At 40.1% G+C, this 22896-nt stretch overlaps 1 protein-coding gene across 3 annotated transcripts in view; it reads right to left on the reverse strand.

Annotated features, from left to right (window-relative positions):
* Positions 1 to 22896, reverse strand: part of F13A1 (coagulation factor XIII A chain) — a 256915-nt gene that overhangs the window by 86282 nt on the left and 147737 nt on the right. For all 3 annotated transcript variants that reach the window (XM_040432510.1, XM_040432507.1, XM_040432508.1), the window contains exons 9-11: positions 15314 to 15417; positions 8185 to 8273; positions 3673 to 3826 (exon numbers count right to left, since the gene is read on the reverse strand). In XM_040432510.1, the coding sequence (XP_040288444.1) occupies positions 3673 to 3826; positions 8185 to 8273; positions 15314 to 15417 (347 nt within the window). The remainder of the gene's footprint in view (positions 1 to 3672; positions 3827 to 8184; positions 8274 to 15313; positions 15418 to 22896) is intronic.

Here is a 22896-nt window from a genome sequence, read left to right on the forward strand (position 1 = left end):
CTATTAAAAGGAAGATGGCTCAGTACTGACCACTGTGGCACCCTACTGGTGACTGACCCATTCTGAGGATGTACCATTAATAGTCACCCACTTAACCAGTTGTTAACCCATTTACACACATTTCCTCCAGTACCAGCTTTCTTTTATGTGCCAACCTCTTATGCGGTACAGTACCAAACACCTTGGATAGACATACAACATCCACAGACCCAACCACGCCAGTCTGGAAGTTATCTTCTCATAGAAAGTGACTGACCCCTCATAAACCCATGCTAAAATTATGTTATAAAATAATTTATTCCTGGAGGATACTATCTCTTAGAATACCTTCAAATAATTTACCCACAATAGAGATCAAGTTTATAGTTTCCAGGATTACTTTTTGATCCCTTTATGAATATAAATGCACCAGTCCAGTGGAACAGACTCTGTTAGGATACATTCACACGAACGTTGTATTTTGTGGATCCGCAAATTGCGGATCAGCAAAACACAGATACCGGCTCATGTGCATTCCGCAATTTGCGGACCGCACATGGCGCGGCTATCATAGAAAATGCCTATTCTTGTCTGCAATTGCGGACAAGAATAGGACATGTTCTATTTTTTTTTTCTTCAGGGCAGCAGCACGTAGCAACGGATGCAGACAGCACATGGTGTGCTGTTCACTTCTTTTGCAGCCCAATATAAATGAATGGGTCTGCACCCATTACGCAAAATTGCGGAACGGATGCGGAATCATACGGTTGTGTGAATATAGCCCTATTATAGAATCTTAAAGGATAACTGTCATTTTTTTTATTTTATTTGCTATTTTATTAGAGCTAGGCATGTATACCTGAGTTAGTCTGTCAATGATTGCCAAATGATCTGTAATTACCTTATAATAACAGCTTTAATTAATGTCTCCTGTCCCTTTCCACTGCTCCCTTAAAAGACCGTTGCTATGGCTCATCTGTCTCCGGCTAGGAAGACAGAGGGGCGGTCCTTCACACTGCATGCCTGCATTAGGCTCCAGAGTGAGGAGGCGTGTTTCTCAGTAGTCCAATCTGATTGGCTGGCAGAAATCTGCTGGCTACAGCAAGTTTGTATGTGACCTGAGGGAATGCAGTTTTGGCCTCAGAGAACTGGCAGAGGAGCCATCTTGAGAAGATCCTCATAATGTAGGATTCAAAACAGCTGTAGCTAAGGGGAAAACTCAAGGAAAACAGTGGTAAGTGAAGAAATTAAAGATTGCTTTATGTATAATGCTGCTGCAGCAGTAACATATGCAAAAATTGATTTTTTGATGAAAATATGACAGTTATCCTTTAAAAATAAAATCAACAATAGCTTAGAAGGACCAATCATACGAGCGTGCATCTCTCTTCATTATAGTCTATGGGCATTATGGAAACAGCTGGGCACTGACAGCAAGAAGACATTTTAAAATTCAATGTCAACATGCCAATAAGCAGAACACATAAAATAAAATATAAAATATAGAAAGCAGATGGATTAGAATGGCAATCATACATTCTTCAATAACAAACAGCACACTGAATATACAGATCTTTTTCCTTGTCATTCAAGGGTTGCATAATTATTTAGTATGTTGGAAAACTCAAGCTTAAGTTGACAAGGGTAGAGATTGCTATGCATATAAGCAGATCATTACTAGATTTCATATACCAATTAAATGGAGAAGCAACTAATGAGCCTTAAAGTTTAAATTTGATGAGAAATAGCTTCAAAAAGCTCCTTTTGTAAGAACATGCATAACTATGCAGTTACTCAGTTTTAAAAGGGGATAGGGCATCAAGATGTCAACAATACCTGATTGATGGGGGTATGACTTCTGGCACCTCAGATGATCAGCTGTTTCAAGAGGCTGTGGTGCTCTAGTGAGCAATGTGGTCTCATCATAGCTTATCAAGCACAGTAGTATATATTGTACAGTGGCTTGGTATTGCAGCCAAGGCCCATGTACTTGAATGGGACAGAGCTGCAATTAGGCCATGTGACCAATGAAGGTGATGTCACCTGCCTAAGGAGAGGTACTGCACTCCCTTGAGCACTGCAGATCCTTCAAACAGCTGATCAGTGGACCCTCAACGATATTGGATAGGATAAGCCATCAATATCGAACTGCTGGAAAACCCCATTAAAACCATTATGCATTGTATTTAACAAACTATCCAGGAATCATCACACTATAGAGGAACATCTCAGTCTCAGACTACCACTTACCTTATATTGGCACTGGAAGGAAGATGTAGTCTAAAAGTTGACATGATATCTGCTGCCTGCTGCCAGAATCATGCTAGTTGAAACAAGATACGGGTACCACGCTATATCTAAAGCAATGTATGAAAGTAATTGTTACTTGGAACCATAGAAGCAAAAAGCCGAGTTCATATTCTGCTACAAAGGTGGCTGTCACAAGTCCGTGTTACGCATGTACAAAGACAGGTGTCACAAGTCTATACTCCACACGTGAATTTTCAGCAACACTTTGCTTTGCTTTGCATATACAAAGGCAGCTGTCTCACGTCTATATTCCACATGCGATGAACCTGTAATCCGCCTCCAACATGTAGTCAGATCTCGCCTTGAGGCACCTACTGCTCACTCCAAACCGGTCAGGGTTACCTTTATAAAGGACAAAGAAGATGGTGCAATACCCTCAAGACTTAGAGGTAAGAAAGTTTTATTCTACTCACAAAATTCACAGTTTTATAGGCATGTGAAAACTGTGAATTTTGTGAGTAGAATAAAAAACTTTCTTACCTCTAAGTCTTGAGGGTATTGCACCATCTTCTTTGTCCTTTATAAAGGTAACCCCGACCGGTTTGGAGTGAGCAGTAGGTGCCTCAAGGCGAGATCTGACTACATGTTGGAGGCGGATTACAGGTTCATCGCATGTGGAATATAGACGTGAGACAGCTGCCTTTGTATATGCAAAGCAAAGCAAAGTGTTGCTGAAAATTCACGTGTGGAGTATAGACTTGTGACACCTGTCTTTGTACATGCGTAACACGGACTTGTGACAGCCACCTTTGTAGCAGAATATGAACTCGGCTTTTTGCTTCTACTGTTCCAAGTAACAATTACTTTCATACATTGCTTTAGATATAGCGCGGTACCCGTATCTTGTTTCAGTTTGTATTAAGGAGTTTTTGAACCTACCCCAATAAGGGCACCGCTGCTTTTAGTCCATTATTCCACATCAACTATTTCTTGCTTTGTCATTTTATCTTTAGAATCATGCTAGTGGCTACCAGCATCATCATTAATTTTATTGAAGGAAGGATATACAGCATACATATAAATGTACAACTATTCAAACTATAAGATCTCAAGTGTACTGGACACAAATGGGACATATAATTAGCAATTATAAATTAAATATTACATACAAATAAACATAAGATCACCTTCAGAACAAGATATCTATGACAACTAACGTCTAGGTAGGTTCTGGTCACTGACCAAATATACTACTTACATTCCAGCAGGTCGTATTGAACATCAAATTAAACAGCTTCTCTAGATTTGTATAAATACATTAATTGTACAGCACAAGACATGTTCACAGTACCGAGTCTAATTCATGGAATAATCTGCTCTCTGAGGTACTTGAAGATGACAATCGAATATCATTTTCTGAAAAGTTCTAAAACTTGTAATTACCTTCTGAAAACTTGTATAGATCAGTTATATCAAGTGGGCCATTTCCTCCTATTTCTTTAGTTAATAATTTCTGTCCCACATGAGTTTTGTCAATATACTGAACCTCTCTTGTTCCATCTTTCATTACCTTGGAATATACAATGTCACTGTTCACCTGCAAATACAAAATAAGTATTAGGCCATCTCTCTAAAACTAAGGCTTATTTCACACAAACGTGTTCGGTCTGGGAAACACCCTCCGTCCGTTAGCCGCATTTCCCTGATCGAATGCTGCTCTTCTGACCTGAACTCAAAGAATCATCATGAATTATGATGCTATGAGTTCTTGCCTGACTGTATTGTACTTATGGCATTATGTGAGTACAGTACAGTAGAAGTGAGATCTGGTAGGATCATTTTGATGCTTTGATTTTGGGTCAGAGGAGCAATGTTTAGTCTAGGAAATGGAGCATGTTTTCTGGACTGAATCTGCTTGTGTGAAACTGGCCTATGGTTCCTTTTTATACTGGTCAATCCCTTGCAATAACGAGTACCAACTGAAGATATAACTGTATATCAGTGCTCATTTTAAGGGCTTTTTTCACTAACCAATGCAAACTGTATAGGGATGAATGAGATTGTTTGGCCCTCCTACAGTTTTCATGTTGTCGAAAGCATGCCTCCTATTTACATGGTGTGATGTGTTGCCGACAAAAATAATTTTATGCCCACATAAAAGATGTGATCTGATGAGAAAACGAGTATTTGCTGATCACTGCCATACTTGCATAGGCCAATGATTGGGAATGATTGTTCTTATGAACCTTCATTCGGCTGAATATTGGCAATGGTAAATTGCCCTTGGTTGGATTCAAACCTAAGACCTCACTAATATTTATAGTCTCATAGTAAGTGTACCACAATACTATGCTGTCAATACAGGAACCAGTTGGTCAGCCTGTAAATTTATATGGTGTGGTTGGGAAGTTACATGTTATATCTAGTGCAATGTATGCAGCAAAGTCCCAAATATGTGAACCACACAGCAGAGATGTAGAGAGACGAGTGCCAGCGATCCTCTCCTCCAAGATAAACAACATCATTTATATCCACGGCACTTCCTTCAGTAAAAAAGTGTAGGTTTATTTACCAGTAGCAACGTTTCGGTTCACACACTAACCTTTCTCAAGCAGTGTATGGAGGTAAAGCAGTGGATAATATAGTATTCAATGGGAGAATTTCTGTGTCATGCTCCACTTCTAGGCATAACAGCACTTCCTTGAACATTTCTTTAACCACTTCCAGACCGGGCCATTTACTCCCTTCCTGACCAGGCCTAATTCAGCAAATCTGACGTGTCACTTTATGTGGTAATAATTTTGGAACGCTTTTACTTATCCAAGCCATTCTTAGATTGTTTTCTCGTGACACATTGTACTTCATGTTAATGGTAAATTTGAGTCAATATGTTTTACCTTTTATTTAATAAAAAAAACATCCAAAAGTTTACTGTTTTCTAAATTTGAATCTCTCTGCTTTAAAAACAGAAAGTGATACCTTATAAAATATTTATTACTTAGCATTCCCCATATGTCTACTTTATGTTGGCATCATTTTGTAAATGTCATTTTATTTTTTTAAGACGTTAGAAGGCTTAGAATTTTAGAAGCAATTCTTAACATTTTAAAGAAAATTTCTAAGGACCAGTTCAGGTCTGAAGTCACTTTGTGGGGCTTACACAGTGAAAACCCTCCATAAATGACTCCATAGAATCTGCACCCCTCAAGTTACTCAAAACTGATTTTACAAACTTTGTTAACCCTTTAGGTGTTCCACAAGATTTAAAGAAAAATGGAGATGAAATTTAAAAATTAAAATTTTTGGGCAGATTTTCCATTTTAATACTTTTTTTCTTTAACACATCAAGGGTTAACAGCCAAACAAAACTTAATATTTATTACCCTGATTCTGCGGTTTACATAAACACCCCACATGTGGCTGTAAACTGATGTAAGGGCAAACAGCAGGGAGCAGAAGAAAAGGAGCGCCATATGGTTTTTGGAGGGCAGATTTTGCTAGACTGGTTATTAGACACCATGTCCCATTTGAAGCCCCCCGATGCACCCTTAAAGTAGAAACTCCCCAAAATTGACCCCATTTTGGAAACCAGGGAATAAGGTGCCAGTTTTATTGATACTATTTATATTATATTAAATATGTCTACTTTATTTGTTTGTTTGTTTGAGTTTTACATAATAAAGCATTTTTTGAAAAAAAAATATGTTTTTGTGTCTCCATTCTCTGAACGCCATATATTTTTTAATTTTTCTGCCAATCGTCTTGTGCGGGTGCTCTTTTTTTGCAGGAAGAGTTGATGTTTTTAATGGTACTCTTTATGGGTACATATCATTTTTAAAACATTCATTATTACACTTTATGGGGCAAGGTGACCAAAAACTTGGTTGTTTTAGCACAGGTTTTTTTATTTTATTTTTACAGCGTTCACCTGAGGGGTTAAGTCATGTGACATTGTTATAGAGCTTATCGTTACGGCAGACGTGGAAATACCTTAATATGTATACTTTTTCTTATTTATTTAAGTTTTACACAATAATAGCATTTTTTAAACAAAAAAAATTATGTTTTAGTGTCTCCATAGTCGTCTGAGAGCCATAGTTTATTTATTTTTTGACCAATTGTCTTAGCTAGGGTCTAATTTTTTGCTGGATGAGGTGCCGGTTTGATTGGTACAATTTTGGGGGGTATACGCCTTTTTTTTGATTGCTTGGTCTTGCACTTTATGTGATGTTAGGTGACAAAAATTGCTTTTTTGGCACTGTTTTTATTTTATCTTTATTACGTTGTTCACGTGATGGGTTAGGTGGTTATGTGATATTCTTATAGAGCTGGTTGTTACGGACGCGACGATATCTAATATGTAAACTTTTTTTATTTATTTCACTTTAACACAATAATAGCATTTTTGAAACAAAAAATGATGTTTTAATGTCTCTATGTTCTGAGATATAGTTTTTAGTTTTTTGAGCGATTTTCTTATGTAGGGGCTAATTTTTTGCAGGATGAGGTGACTGTTTCATTGGTACCATTTTGTGGGACATATGCCTTTTTTGACTTTTTGTGATGTAAGGTGACGAATTGGCTTTTTTTTACACAGTCTTTATTTTATTTTTTTGTGGTGTTTTTCGGACGGGGTGGATCATGTGATAAATTGATAGAGCCAGCCGTCACGGACTCGGCAATACCAAATTTTTCTATTTCAATTTTTTTTTTTAACTATTTAATCGAGGATTTTTTTATTTACATGTGAAACCTTTTTTTTATTTTTTTATAAAACACTTTATTTTTTTTATTTTTTTTATTTTACACTTTGTATCCCCCATAAGGTCATACAAGACCTCTGGGGGACATTTAACTTCACTTTTTTTTTCGCTATTGATTTCTCCTGTAACTGGGGCTGACATAGTAGCCCTAGTTACAGGGGAAATACACTCCCCAGAGAGGCTGTACAGCAAAATACAACACTGTACAGCCTCAGTGAAGAGCTGATAGAGGTCTGTGGAAGACCCGACAGCTCCTGCACTCTCCCGGCCCTGGCGGTCACATGATCACCGGGCCGGGACAGGAAGCGCATAGCGCTTTCTGATCTGTATTCAGCAATCTAGAAGGCAGGGACACCGAGGAATAGTCCCTGCCTTCCCTCTGGGTTGCCCTGCTGTCACTGACAGCGGCCCCACCGCTGGGCCGCTGCACGATTAGCGTGCAGCTTCCATCTCTGAATGGCCGTTTTAGAACGTCCATTTAGAGATAAACAACCGCCCATAGGACGTTTATATCTTAGGGCGGTCGGGAAGTGGTTAAAAAGGGTTGTGCCATGAAAAATATTCTACAGTTTTCAAACCAGCGCCAGGATGTGAATACTTTTGTAATTTCATGTAAAGAAAAAATTAGCATAGCCACTGAGTTATTCAATTAAATCTAGCGCCACCTTCTGGTTGTTCTTTTCCTTATTTCTTGTCCACCTCACTGGCCACACACACACAGTTTAAATCTTCAACTGCAACAAGTCATATCTTTTATTAGAGGCTGTGGCAGTTACGGGGAAATAGCTACAGCAGAAGTGGCACACCCCCTGAGAAAGAACATGCTCCCTTGATGTCCAGCCTGAAATAAATCTAGCAGGACAATTGGAGTAATAAATGGGGAGAGCTCAGGATCCATGGGAGATACAGGACTGGTTCTAACTTTGTTAGAGATTGTCATTTACTATATAATGTCTGATTTTCATTTGTTACATCAATCATGGCATAACCTCTTTAATTATAATTTTATTATTTGGGTGTGGAAGCGAGGATATAGGAGGACAATAATAAATAGGTGGCTTTGAATACTATACTGTCAGTCCCACAAGCCAGTTCCAAATGATAAAAAGTGATAACAATAATGATATAAAAAGCATTGCCATTTTCAAAGTGAACATAGTTTCAAGACACTTTAGAAAAAATAAAATCTTACCTCTGCAAAAAGGAAAGGTGTATCATACTGGAAACAAACATGACCATGCTTAATAGCCTGGACGGAGGCAGGGCCACATCTGTACATTCCTAGAATGATGACCAATATCATATGTTAGTGGACTCTACTCATATTTATCAATGTGATAAAGTAGAAAGTGTCTCATTCATTACACTGAAATGTAAGAAAGTTATGCAACTTTTTGGGGAATAAACACAAATTTCTAAGGATGGATATCAGTCACCATTCATGGCCCAATTGTGCTTTTATCACTGCTGTCAGTATTTTCATTGCATAGGCATCTTTGCAGTTGTACCCCCAGCTAAAATGTACATTAGATGGGATATCATTAACCCCTTCAGGACACATTCATTTTTCACCTTAAGGACCAGGCCATTTTTTGCAAATCTGACATGTCACTTTAAGTGGTGATAACTCTAAAACGCTTTTACTTATCGAGGCCATTTTGAGATTGTTTTCTCGTCACATATTGTGCTTCATGACAGTGGTAAAATAGAGTCAAAATATTTCATTTTTATTTATAAAACAATACCAAATTTACCAAAAACTTGGAAACATTTGCAAATTTCTATTTCTCTACTTTTATAATAGATAGTAATACCTCCAAAAATAGTTATTACGTTACATTCCCCATATGTCTACTTCATGTTTGGATCATTTTTAAAATGACATTTAATTTTTTTGGGACGTTAGAAGGCTTAGAGGTTTAGATGCAAATCTTAAAATTTGCAAGAAAATTTCCAAAACCCAATTTTTTTTTTAGGACCAGTTCAGTTATGAAGTCACTTTCTGGGGCTTACATATTAGAAACCACCCATAAATCATCCCATTTTAGAAACTAAACCCCTCAAGCAATTCAAAACTGATTTTACAAATGTTGTTAACCCTTTAGGTGCCCCACAAGAATTAAAGGAATATGGGAATGAAATTTTTAAATTTCGATTTTTTTTGCAGATTTTCCATTTTAATTTAAAAAAAATCCACTAGCAAAGCAAGGGTTAACAGCCAAACAAAACTCAATATTTATTGCCCTGATTCTGTAGTTTACGGAAATACCCCAGAGGTGGTCATAAACTGCTGTACGGACACACGGCAGGGTGCAGAGGGAAACGAACGCCATATGGTTTTTTGAAAGGAAGATTTCACTGGGATAATTTTAAGTTGCCATGTCACATTTGAAAACCCTCTGATGCACCCCTAGAGTAGAAACTCCAAAAAAGTGACACTATTTTGGAAAATACACCCATCAAGGTATACAAATTTTGGTAACCCTTTAGGTGTTCCACAAGAATTAAAGGAAAATGTAGATAAAATTTCAGAATTTAACTTTTTGGCAGATTTCCATTTAAATTCATTTTTTCCAGTAACAAAGCTAAACAAAACTCAATATTTATTAGCCTGATTCTGTAGTTTACAGAAACACCCCATTTGTGATCGTAAACTGCTGTATGGGCACACGGCAAAGAGCAGAAGGAAAGGAACGCCATATGGTTTTTGGAGGGCAGATTTCACTGGGATAAGTTGCCACGTCACATGTGAAGCCCCCTGATGTACCCTTAGAGTAAAAACTCCAAAAAATGACCCCATTTTGGAAACTACAGGATAAGGTGGCAGTTTTGTTGGTACTATTTTAGGGTACATATGATTTTTGGTTGCTCTATATTACACTTGTTGTGAGGCAAGGTAACAAAAAATAGCTGTTTTGGTACCGTGTTTATTTTTTGTTATTTACAATGTTCATCTGACAGGTTTGATCATGTGGTATTTTTATAGAGCAGGCTGTTACGGACGCGGCAACACCAAATATGACATTTTTGGTTGTTTGTTTCAATTTTACATAATAAAGCATTTTTGAAAAAAATTATTTTTTTTGTGTCTCCATATTCTGAAAGCCATATTTTTTTTTTTTTTTTGGGCGACTGTCTTATGTAGGGGCTAATTTTTTTTTTATAAGATTACAGATTATTTGGTACTATTTTAGGGTGCATATGACTTTTTGATCGCTTGGTATTACACTTTTTGTAATGTCAGGTGACAAAAAATAGCTTTTTTTGACACACATTTTATTTAAAAAAAATGTATGGTGTTCACCTGAGGGGTTAGGTCATGTAATATTTTTAAACAGCAGGTTCTTATGGATGTGGTGATACCTAATATGTATACTTTTTTATTTATTTAAGTTTTACACAATAACAGCATTTTTGAAACTAAAAAATCATGTTTAAGTGTCTCCATATTCTTAGAGCCATAGATTTTTTTTTTTTTTGGGCGATTGTCCTAGGTATAGTCAAATTTTTTGTGGGATGAGATGACGGTTTGATTGGTATGATTTTGGGATGCGTATCACATTTTGATTGCTTGGTATTACACTTTTTGCCATATAAGGTAACAAAAAATAGCTTTTTTTCAACTTTTTTTTTTTCAAATTTTTACGGTGTTCATGTGATATTTTTATGGAGCAGGTTCTTACGGGTGTGGCGATACCTAATATGTATACTTTTTTTTATTTATTTAAGTTTTACACAATAACAGCATTTTTGAAACAAAAAAAATCATGTTTTAGTGTCTCCATATTCTGAGAGCCATATTTCTTTTATTTTTTGGGTGATTGTCCTAGTTAGGGTCTCATTTTTTATGGGAGGATATGACGGTTTGATTGGTATGATTTTGGGGTGCGTATGACTTTTTGATCACTTGCTATTACACTTTTTTATGTAAGGTGACAAAAAATGGCTTTTTTTACACCATTTTTATTTTATCTTTTTTACGGTGTTCAACTTAGGGGTTAGGTCATGTGGTATTTTTATAGAGCATGGGGATACCTAATATGTCTACTTTTTTATTTTTTTTACATTTAACACAATAGAAGCATTTTTTAAACAAAATAATCATGTTTTAGTGTCTCCATAGTCTGAGAGCCATATATTATTTTTTTTTTTGGGTGATTGTCTTAGGTAGGGGCTAATTTTTTGCGGGATGAGGTTACGGTTAGATGTTACAATTCTGGGGGGCATACGCCTTTTTGATCGCTTGGTGTTACACTTTTAGTGATGTAAGGTGACAAAAAATGTTTTTTTAGGACAATTTTTATTTAATTTTTTTGACTGTGTTCATCTGAGAGGTTAGGTCATGTGATAGAGCTGGTCGATATGAACGCGGCGATACCTAATATGTCTACATTTCTTATTTTTCCTATTTTTTTTACCAATTTTGTTTACTTTATTTGGGGAAAAGGACGCTTTTTCTTTACTTGAAACTTTAATTTTTTTTATCATAAAAAACTATTTTTTCCCTTTTTTTATTTTTATATTTGACCCACTGTGGGACAGATTTTGATCCCTATTTTAATTCAGTACAATACATTACACAGTAATACGCTGACCGTTGCCTAGGAGACCCAGCACTCAGTCTGGATCTCCTGGGCTTCCGTAGCTGACAGGCTCTGATGCTTGTGGAAGGCATCGGGGCTGTCATGGCAACCATCAGCCCCCTGTCAGTGCAGCGCGGGGGGCAGATGGAATCACAGGGAGCCCCCTCCCTCTGTAAACCCTGCACGTGCCGCGGTCAGCGCTTACCACGGTATGTGAAAGGGTTAATCCGCTGGCATCACTATTTCTAAACCTGCCAACTTGTGTTGGCACCATCTACTTGTGTTGCCCCACCTTCTGTCAATTTGGACCCACCTACAACATTGGTGCCACTTTTGGGTTTTTCCAGGGCCATTTTAAGTTCTCAGTCCGCCTCTGAGTCAATAGTGTTTAATAGAGAGGTGGCCATGCTTGCTCTTCATTCACTGCTGTGGGACATTCAAAAATAGCCAAAAAGTTTTGGAGTTTGGTCCCACACATATCTGACATTTGTGGCATATCCTAGCAATATGCCACAGAAGTTGAGATGGGAAACCCCCTTTAACACCTTAAGGACTCAGCCCTATTTTACCTTAAAGACTTGGCCATTTTTTGCAAATCTGACCAGTGTCACTTTAAGTGCTGATAGCTTTAAAACGCTATTGTACTTCATGACACTTGTAAAATGAATTTAAAAAATATTTTTATTTATAAAAAAAATACCAAATTTGCCAAAAATTTTCAAAAAATTGCAAATTTCCAAGTTTCAATTTCTCTACTTCTAAAATACATAGTAATACCTCCAAAAATAGTTATTACTTTACATTCCCCATATGTCTACTTCATGTTTGGATCATTTTGGGAATGATATTTTATTTTTTGGGGATGTTACAAGGCTAGAAGTTTAGAAGCAAATCTTGAAATTTTTTCGAAATTTTCAAAAACCCAATTTTTAGGGACCAGTTAAGGTCTGAAGTCACTTTCTGAGGCTTACATAATAGAAACCACCCAAAAATGACCCCATTCTAGAAACTACACCCCTCAAGGTATTCAAAACTGATTTTACAAACTTTGTTAACCCTTTAGGTGTTCCACAAGAATTAATGGAAAATAGAGATACAATTTCAAAATTTCACTTTTTTGGCAGATTTCCATTTTATTATTTTTTTTTCCAGTTAGAAAGCAAGGGTTAACAGCCAAACCAAACTCAATATTTATGGCCCTGATTCTGTAGTTTACAGAAACACCCCATATGTGGTCGTAAACCGCTGTACGGGCACACGGCAGGGCGCAGAAGGAAAGGAATGCCATACGGTTTTTGGAAGGCAGGTGTTGCTGGACTGTTTTTTTTGACACCATGTCCCATTTGAAGCCCCCCTGATGCAAACCTAGAGTAGAAACTCCATAAAAGTGACCTCATCTAAGAAACTACACCCCTTAAGGTATTCAAAGCTTAGGCATCGCGCTGCCTTCCATGCCATCGGGTCCCCCCTACAGCTGCATGGGGACCCGATGGCACCGCCACACACCGCAGCCAAACGCAGGTAAAGCCACAAATCGCAGGTCTGAATTGACCTGCGATTTGCGGCGATTGCTCACACGGGGGGGTCACGGGACCCCCCCGCGCATTTAGCCAAGGTGCCTGCTCAATTATTTGAGCAGGCACCGGGTTCCGATCACTGCCCGCCGGGCGGCGGTGATCGGGAATACACATGACGTACCGGTACGTCATGGGTCCTTAAGGATTCGGGAACCATGCCGTACCGGTACGTCAAAAGTCCTTAAGGGTTAAAGGGGTATTCCCATCACAGACAATGGGGGCATATCGCGGAACGGAGTGTGGACCCTCCATTCATTTCTATGGGGCTGCCAAAAATAGCCGAGCGCTGCCTCGGCTATTTCCGTTTGCCCCATAGAAATGAATAGGAGCAGGGGCCGCACGTGCGCCGTGCGCTCCCATTCACTTCTATGGGAGCAGCCGGGAGCAGTGCTTGGTGGTGGATGGACCCCGTGAAATCCTCCAGCCACAGCTCTCCCCGCTCCATTCTCGTTGTACGCGCGGGGAGAGCTGTGATAGGTGCGGGTGGGACCCGCACCTATCAGACAATGGGGGCATATCCTAGCTATATGCCCCAATTGTCTGTGATCGGAATACTTCTTTAAGTCAAAACACTAATCCACAAATGGGCTAAGCGAAACTTTTCTTTGCACAGTGCTACCCTAGTTATCACCAGAGGAATTTTCACTGGAAGAATTTCCATACTGCCATACTGTACATTTTCCCTTAAATCCGCCATGTAGTGTTACATGGAGGCCATTCATATGAATGGATGACCATGTAATGCATATTGTATGTACAGTAGATGCCAAAGCAGGAATGCAAAGGCCCTAAGAGACGAGTGCCAAGTCGGAGGTCTGCCCTTAATATGAATTGTTTTGATGAGAGAACTCAAAAAAACCCATAAAATTATATCCCTTCAACAATATAATTTCAGTCCCTAAATTTATGTTGTATGAAAATTTCCTTCAGGACAGACATTAATTGAATAATTAATAACCAAAATGTCAATGGTGCCAATTAACTACAGAATTATTAATAACATAATGAAACCATATTCAACCTAGACAAAAATACTGTTTGACAAGAATATATGCAAGACTGAAGGACATTTTGTGTATTTTAATTACTTTTCATTGTCTTTGCCGAAAATATCAGTAATTGACTTCCTAGTAACTTGTAACATTTTGTTCTGTACTGAAGAGAAGTAACATTATAAAACATACACTCAAGGGATAAATTGCTCCCAGAGTAACTTAAAATTTTATTGGGCGCACATTACAGTGTCACATTATAACATGATAGACATTTAAGGGGAAGATGTACTGTGTCTATCCCCTACACCTTATTTTTGCCATACAAAAGTAATAAAGCCTGGTTTTGCAACTTAAAAAAAAAAATATCTATACCAGCTATGAACTAAGGGGTTATCCGCTTTTTACTATTGATGTGACCTATCCTCAGGAAAGCGAACAAAGAGAAGGTTACGGCAGCATCTCCAGTAGATCCTTTATCTCGTATTGCTACGAGTGTGTACACAAAAAGCCAAATAGCAACCAACGTTTCGGCAACATGGTAGCCTTGTTTGGCTCTATCCTCAGAATAGGTCATCAATATCACATTGGTGGGGGTCTGACTACCGGCACCCCTACCGATCAGCTGTTTGAAGAGAAAGCAATGCTGCCTTCTCTGCTCTGTTTTGCTGCTCAATACAGCCATCAGACTAGTACTGTACTGTGCTTCGTCATAAATTTAATGGATTCTCCAGCAGCGTAGGGCCTGTCTTGATAAATCAACATACTTAATCCTTGTGTACTGCCGGTGGATGCGGCAAAGTTATGTTGAGGCGTAGCCTCTACGTAACTTTGGACCTTGCTGCTGCCGGCCATGAGACATGCTTTAATCTACGCCAACTCCCTTGCTGGCATAGATTAAGATCATTTTCCATGGCAAAAACTGGAGTGGAAAATAATGAATGAGACGGGTCTGCCAGTCCGCCCTCTTCCCGCCCACACCACACCCCCTTTTTTGGCACTTTGCTAAAGTGGCAAGAGCGGGGAAAAGTCCCAGATTTCGCCGCAAAAATCCTTTGTGACAAAATCTGTGACATAAATACGCCAAAAAGGACAGCAAAAAAGGTAATAAATGACCCCTACATTCTATATTTGCCAATACCACATCTATTCAGAAAGATAATGCTTACCGTCACTGTTCTCCTGAGGTGTGGAATCTACAGCCTGCCATCCTCCAAATCCAACTGGGAGATCTGGTCGGGTCATCCAGGCCTCATTCCAGCAGTGATAATTCCTTGGTGAAACAAACAAATGTGTGATGATGATAATAATTACTGTTATTATTAGGATTTTATTACCACAACATTCAGAGCCCAGTAACACTGGTCCGGATTTACTAATGTGTCTGAGCCAAAAATCTGTCTAAAAAAGGAGTCAAATTGGCACAATTTGGCACATCTAGAGTTTCTGCACAATTTTTTTTACATGCTCCACAAGGGGATGGGACTTAGCAGAAAGGGTGGAGCTTCACTAGAAATGGGCAGGCCTAATACACACCATTTTGTGCCAAAATTGTACCACAATTCTGGCATAAAAATCTGTCTCAAAATAAGCCAACCAATATTAATAAATTAGGCTCATGTCATCCCTGCGATGCACCAGATACTGAAGTCCATGCCAGCTACAGACTGGCCTGGACTTCAAATATAACTTACACCATTTTCTGGTGAAAGCTATAGTAAATCCGGATGGCAGAAAAGTTCTGATAAACTTAAAAAGACATAAATTATTGTTCAATTATGGTATGCACCATAATTTGCGACTCCCCCCCCCCCCCCTCTCAATAGTGGTGTGAAACCTTTCAGAAATGTTCCTCTATGTGTTTTTGATGATGACTTTAGGTTGACCTTTGTTCTGAACCATTTCTTTCTGAAATATAAAGGCCATAAGCTCTCCTTTTGTATTACTGTATATTAGATTTCATGTGGAACATTGTGGTAAGTGTAAATCAGTTTTAGAGAATGATTTCTGACTTATGCAGAACACATTTGTTTAACCACCTCAGCCCCCAGTGCTTAAACACCCTGAAAGACCAGGCCACTTTTTACACTTCTGACCTACACTACTTTCACCGTTTATTGCTCGGTCATGCAACTTACCACCCAAATGAATTTTACCTCCTTTTCTTCTCACTAATAGAGCTTTCATTTGGTGGTATTTCATTGCTGCTGACATTTTTACTTTTTTTGTTATTAATCGAAATTTAACGATTTTTTTTGCAAAAAAATGACATTTTTCACTTTCAGTTGTAAAATTTAGCAAAAAAAAACGACATCCATATAGAAATTTTGCTCTAAATTTATAGTTCTACATGTCTTTGATAAAAAAAAAATGTTTGGGTAAAAAAAAAATGGTTTGGGTAAAAGTTATAGCGTTTACAAACTATGGTACAAAAATGTGAATTTCCGCTTTTTGAAGCAGCTCTGACTTTCTGAGCACCTGTCATGTTTCCTGAGGTTCTACAATGCCCAGACAGTACAAACACCCCACAAATGACCCCATTTCTGAAAGTACACACCCTAAGGTATTCGCTGATGGGCATAGTGAGTTCATAGAACTTTTTATTTTTTGTCACAAGTTAGCGGAAAATGATGATTTTTTTTTTTTTTTCTTACAAAGTCTCATATTCCACTAACTTGTGACAAAAAATAAAAAGTTCTATGAACTCACTATGCCCATCAGCGAATACCTTGGGGTCTCTTCTTTCCAAAATGGGGTCACTTGTGGGGTAGTTATACTGCCCTGGCATTCTAGGGGCCCAAATGTGTGGTAAAGAGTTTGAAATCAAATTCAGTAAAAAATGACCTGTGAAATCCGAAAGGTGCTCTTTGGAATATGGGCCCCTTTGCCCACCTAGGCTGCAAAAAAGTGTCACACATCTGGTATCCCCGTACTCAGGAGAAGTTGAGGAATGTGTTTTGGGGTGTCTTTTTACATATACCCATGCTGGGTGAGATAAATATCTTGGTCAAATGACAACTTTGTATAAAAAAATGGGAAAAGTTGTCTTTTGCCAAGATATTTCTCTCACCCAGCATGGGTATATATAAAATGACACCCCAAAACACATTCCCCACCTTCTCCTGAGTACGGAGATACCAGATGTGTGACACTTTTTTGCAGCCTAGGTGGGCAAAGGGGCCCATATTCCAAAGAGCACCTTTCGGATTTCACTCATCATTTTTTACAGAATTTGATTTCTAACTCCTTACCACACATTTGGGCCCCTAGAATGCCAGGGCAGTATAACTACCCCACAAGTGACCCCATTTTGGAAAGAAGACACCCCAAGCTATTCCGTGAGGGGCATGGCGAGTTCCTAGAATTTTTTATTTTTTGTCACAAGTTAGTGGAAAATGATGATTTTTTTTTTTTTTTTTTTTCATACAAAGTCTCATATTCCACTAACTTGTGACAAAAAATAAAAACTTCCATGAACTCACTATGCCCATCAGCGAATACCTTGGGGTCTCTTCTTTCCAAAATGGGGTCACTTGTGGGGTAGTTATACTGCCCTGGCATTCTAGGGGCCCAAATGTGTGGTAAGGAGTTTGAAATCAAATTCTGTAAAAAATGACGAGTGAAATCCGAAAGGTGCTCTTTGGAATATGGGCCCCTTTGCCCACCTAGGCTGCAAAAAAGTGTCACACATGTGGTATTGCCGTACTCAGGAGAAGTTGAGGAATGTGTTTTGGGGTGTCTTTTTACATATACCCATGCTGGGTGAGATAAATATCTTGGTCAAATGACAACTTTGTATAAAAAAATGGGAAAAGTTGTCTTTTGCCAAGATATTTCTCTCACCCAGCATGGGTATATATAAAATGACACCCCAAAACACATTCCCCACCTTCTCCTGAGTACGGAGATACCAGATGTGTGACACTTTTTTGCAGCCTAGGTGGGCAAAGGGGCCCATATTCCAAAGAGCACCTTTCGGATTTCACTCATCATTTTTTACAGAATTTGATTTCTAACTCCTTACCACACATTTGGGCCCCTAGAATGCCAGGGCAGTATAACTACCCCACAAGTGACCCCATTTTGGAAAGAAGACACCCCAAGCTATTCCGTGAGGGGCATGGCGAGTTCCTAGAATTTTTTATTTTTTGTCACAAGTTAGTGGAAAATGATGATTTTTTTTTTTTTTTTTTTTTTCATACAAAGTCTCATATTCCACTAACTTGTGACAAAAAATAAAAACTTCCATGAACTCACTATGCCCATCAGCGAATACCTTGGGGTCTCTTCTTTCCAAAATGGGGTCACTTGTGGGGTAGTTATACTGCCCTGGCATTCTAGGGGCCCAAATGTGTGGTAAGGAGTTTGAAATCAAATTCTGTAAAAAATGACGAGTGAAATCCGAAAGGTGCTCTTTGGAATATGGGCCCCTTTGCCCACCTAGGCTGCAAAAAAGTGTCACACATGTGGTATTGCCGTACTCAGGAGAAGTTGAGGAATGTGTTTTGGGGTGTCTTTTTACATATACCCATGCTGGGTGAGATAAATATCTTGGTCAAATGACAACTTTGTATAAAAAAATGGGAAAAGTTGTCTTTTGCCAAGATATTTCTCTCACCCAGCATGGGTATATATAAAATGACACCCCAAAACACATTCCCCAGCTTCTCCTGAGTACGGAGATACCAGATGTGTGACACTTTTTTGCAGCCTAGGTGGGCAAAGGGGCCCATATTCCAAAGAGCACCTTTCGGATTTCACAGGTCATTTTTTACTGAATTTGATTTCAAACTCCTTACCACACATTTGGGCCCCTAGAATGCCAGGGCAGTATAACTACCCCACAAGTGACCCCATTTTGGAAAGAAGAGACCCCAAGGTATTCGCTGATGGGCATAGTGAGTTCATGGAAATTTTTTTTTTTTGTCACAAGTTAGTGGAATAGGAGACTTTGTATGAAAAAAAAAAAAAAAAAAAAAATCATCATTTTCCACTAACTTGTGACAAAAAATAAAAAATTCTAGGAACTTGCCATGCCCCTCACGGAATACCTTGGGGTGTCTTCTTTCCAAAATGGGGTCACTTGTGGGGCAGTTATACTGCCCTGGCATTTTCCAGGGGCCCTAATGTCTGGTAAGTAGGTAAATGACCTGTGAAATCTGAAAGGTGCTCTTTGGAATGTGGGCCCCTTTGCCCAGCTAGGCTGCAAAAAAGTGTCACACATCTGGTATCTCCGTACTCAGGAGAAGGTAAGGAATGTGTTTTGGGGTGTCATTTTACATATACCCATGCTGGGTGAGAGAAATATCTTGGCAAAAGACAACTTTTCCCATTTTTTTTATACAAAGTTGGCATTTGACCAAGATATTTATCTCACCCAGCATGGGTATATGTAAAATGACACCCCAAAACATATTCCCCAACTTCTGCTGAATACGTAGATACCACATGTGTGACACTTTTTTGCAGCCTAGGTGGGCAAAGGGGCCCAAATTCCTTTTAGGAGGGCATTTTTAGACATTTGGATACCAGACTTCTTCTCACGCTTTGGGGCCCCTAAAATGCCAGGGCAGTATAAATACCCCACATGTGACCCCATTTTGGAAAGAAGACACCCCAAGGTATTCAATGAGGGGCATGGCGAGTTCATTGAAAAAAAAAATTTTTGGCACAAGTTAGCGGAAATTGATTTTTTGGATTTTGTTCTCACAAAGTCTCCCTTTCCGCTAACTTGGGACAAAAATTTCAATCTTTCATGGACTCAATATGCCCCTCAGCGAATACCTTGGGGTGTCTTCTTTCCAAAATGGTGTTATTTGTGGGGTGTTTGTACTGCCCTGGCATTTGAGGGTCTCCGCAATCATTACATGTATGCCCAGCATTAGGAGTTTCTGCTATTCTCCTTATATTGAGCATACGGGTAATGAGATTTTTTTTTTCCGTTCAGCCTCTGGGCTGAAAGAAAAAAATGAACGGCACAGATTTCTTCATTCGCATCGATCAATGTGGATGAAAAAATCTCTGCCAAAAAAAGAAAAAGGAGGGGAAAGGCGTCTGCCAGGACATAGGAGCTCCGCCCAACATCCATACCCACTTCAGCTCGTATGCCCTGGCAAACCAGATTTCTCCATTCACATCAATCGATGTGGATGAATAAATCATTGCCGGGATTTTTTTTTTATATATACAAAGTGTTTGCCAAAGTATATGAACACCGCCACCTCCTCAGCTCATATGCCTCGGCAAACATATCTTTTACTGCAGAGGAGAAATCTCGTCTTGCAGCGCCGCATACACCGACTTGCGTGTAATCTGACAGCAGCACAATGCTTCTGTCCGAATGCACATCAGTGCTGCAGCTGGTCGATCGGTTGGTCCACCTGGAAGGTAAAAAAAACAAAACAAAAAAGAAAAAACCAGGCCGCAAAGCAATAACTTTATTAACTTTAGAACAGAACATATTAACTTTTTTAAACTTTTTTAACTTTTTTACTTACCGGTAATTTTTTTTTTGTTTAGTTTTTTTTACCTTTATAGAACAAACCTCTCCTTCCCCATGGGACAATGTGCAAAGCGCAAATCGCCCAAAGATGTGGCGAAGTACGTTATGCACTTTATCCCAGGTGAAAGGAGAGGTTTGCAGCAGCTGAGAGTAAAAGGGCCCTAATAGCCCTGTGTGCCTGTCCTGTGAGATGCAATCCCTATGCTAGGTGTACCTGTGTGTGGTACTTCCGGAAACACTCTCCATAGCATAGGGCAGGGTGGTCAGCACAGTCAGGACAGAAATAGCGGGTGTCACGCCTTATTCCACTCCTGCTACAGACACGACATCTTTTTCGGGGTGACGGTTGGGTTGAGGTACCAGGAACGACACTGGGGAAATGTCGCTCGTGTAGACGGCTAACTACACTGGGGGATGGGGCCACGGAACCTCCTGGGTAAAGGAGGTTCTCGATGATCTCTTCCTGGAATTTGAGGAAAGATCGTGTTCTCCCAGCCTTACTGTAGAGAACAAAACTATTGTACAGCGCCAATTGAATTAAATATACAGACACCTTCTTATACCAGCGTCTGGTTCTGCGGGAAACTAAATACGGAGACAACATCTGGTCATTGAAGTCCACCCCTCCCATGAGCGCATTATAGTCGTGGACACAGAGGGGCTTTTCAATGACACGGGTTGCTCGCTCAATTTGGATTGTCGTGTCTGCGTGAATGGAGGAGAGCATGTAAACGTCACGCTTGTCTCTCCATTTCACCGCGAGCAGTTCTTCGTTACACAAGGCAGCCCTCTCCCCCCTTGCAAGACGGGTGGTTACAAGCCGTTGGGGGAAGCCCACGCGACTAGTTCGCGCGGTGCCACAGGCGCAAATCCGTTCTAGAAACAAATGCCTAAAGAGGGCCACACTTGTGTAAAAATTGTCCACATAAAGATGGTACCCCTTGCCGAATAAGGGTGACACCAAGTCCCAGACTGTCTTCCCACTGCTCCCCAGGTAGTCAGGGCAACCGACCGGCTCCAGGGTCTGATCTTTTCCCTCATAGACACGAAATTTGTGGGTATAGCCTGTGGCCCTTTCACAGAGCTTATACAATTTGACCCCATACCGTATTAGGGACTCGTCTACGCAGATGTTTTGCTCGGGGGTATACAAATCTGCAAATTTCTGGTTGAAATGGTCTATGAGGGGCCGAATTTTGTGGAGCCGGTCAAAAGCTGGGTGGCCTCTGGGACGGGAGGTGGTGTTGTCGCTAAAATGCAGGAAACGGAGGATGGCCTCAAATCGTGCCCTGGACATAGCAGCAGAGAACATGGGCATGTGATGAATCGGGTGCGTTGACCAATATGACCGCAATTCATGCTTTTTTGTCAGGCCCATGTTGAGGAGAAGGCCCAAAAAAATTTTAATTTCGGAAACTTGGACTGGTTTCCACCGGAAAGGCTGGGCATAAAAGCTTCCCGGGTTGGCGGATATAAATTGTGTGGCATACTGGTTGGTCTCTGCCACGACTAAGTCCAAGAGCTCCGCAGTCAAGAACAGCTCAAAAAATCCCAGGGCCGAACCGATTTGAGCCGTCTCAACCCGAACTCCAGACTGGGCGGTGAAAGGGGGAACTACAGGTGCGGCTGAAGTTGGTGACTGCCAATCGGGGTTTGCCAGCACCTCAGGGATTCTAGGGGCTCTACGGGCCTGTCTTTGCGGTGGCTGCGACGGGGTAACTAGTGCACGTGCCACCGTACCAGCTTCAACTGCCCTTCTGGTGCTCGCCACGTCACCATGTTGTACGGCAGTGCTGGTACTAGGTCCAGGGAGGGCTGCGCTGCTGGTGTATGCCTCACCACGTGATCCGGCAGCGACAGCCCCACTCTGCTGCTCTTGAAGCGGATCCTGCATAACCTGTGGTCTAGCGACATGGGGCCGGGTACGCCTGGTGCTGCCAGGGACCTCCACCTCCTCGTCCGAACTTTGGGTCAGAGAGCCACTGCTTTCTACAGTTTCATATTCTGACCCGCTAGATTCGTCAGATGAGGGTTCCCACTCCTCATCCGACTGGGTCAGAATCCTGTAGGCCTCTTCAGAAGAATACCCCCTGTTTGACATTTTGAACTACTAAATTTAGGGGTATTCCCTGAGACTACCCAAGAAAAAAAGCAAGCCTGTCTTACAAAGGGGAGGCTAGCGAAGTACCGGAGGCCGCTGCGGTTGATAAAAAATATCAAAACAGATTTTTTTATCGCCGCAGTGCGTGT

Source organism: Bufo bufo, chromosome 5 (genome assembly GCF_905171765.1).
Source record: "Bufo bufo chromosome 5, aBufBuf1.1, whole genome shotgun sequence".
Lineage (NCBI taxonomy): Eukaryota > Metazoa > Chordata > Amphibia > Anura > Bufonidae > Bufo > Bufo bufo.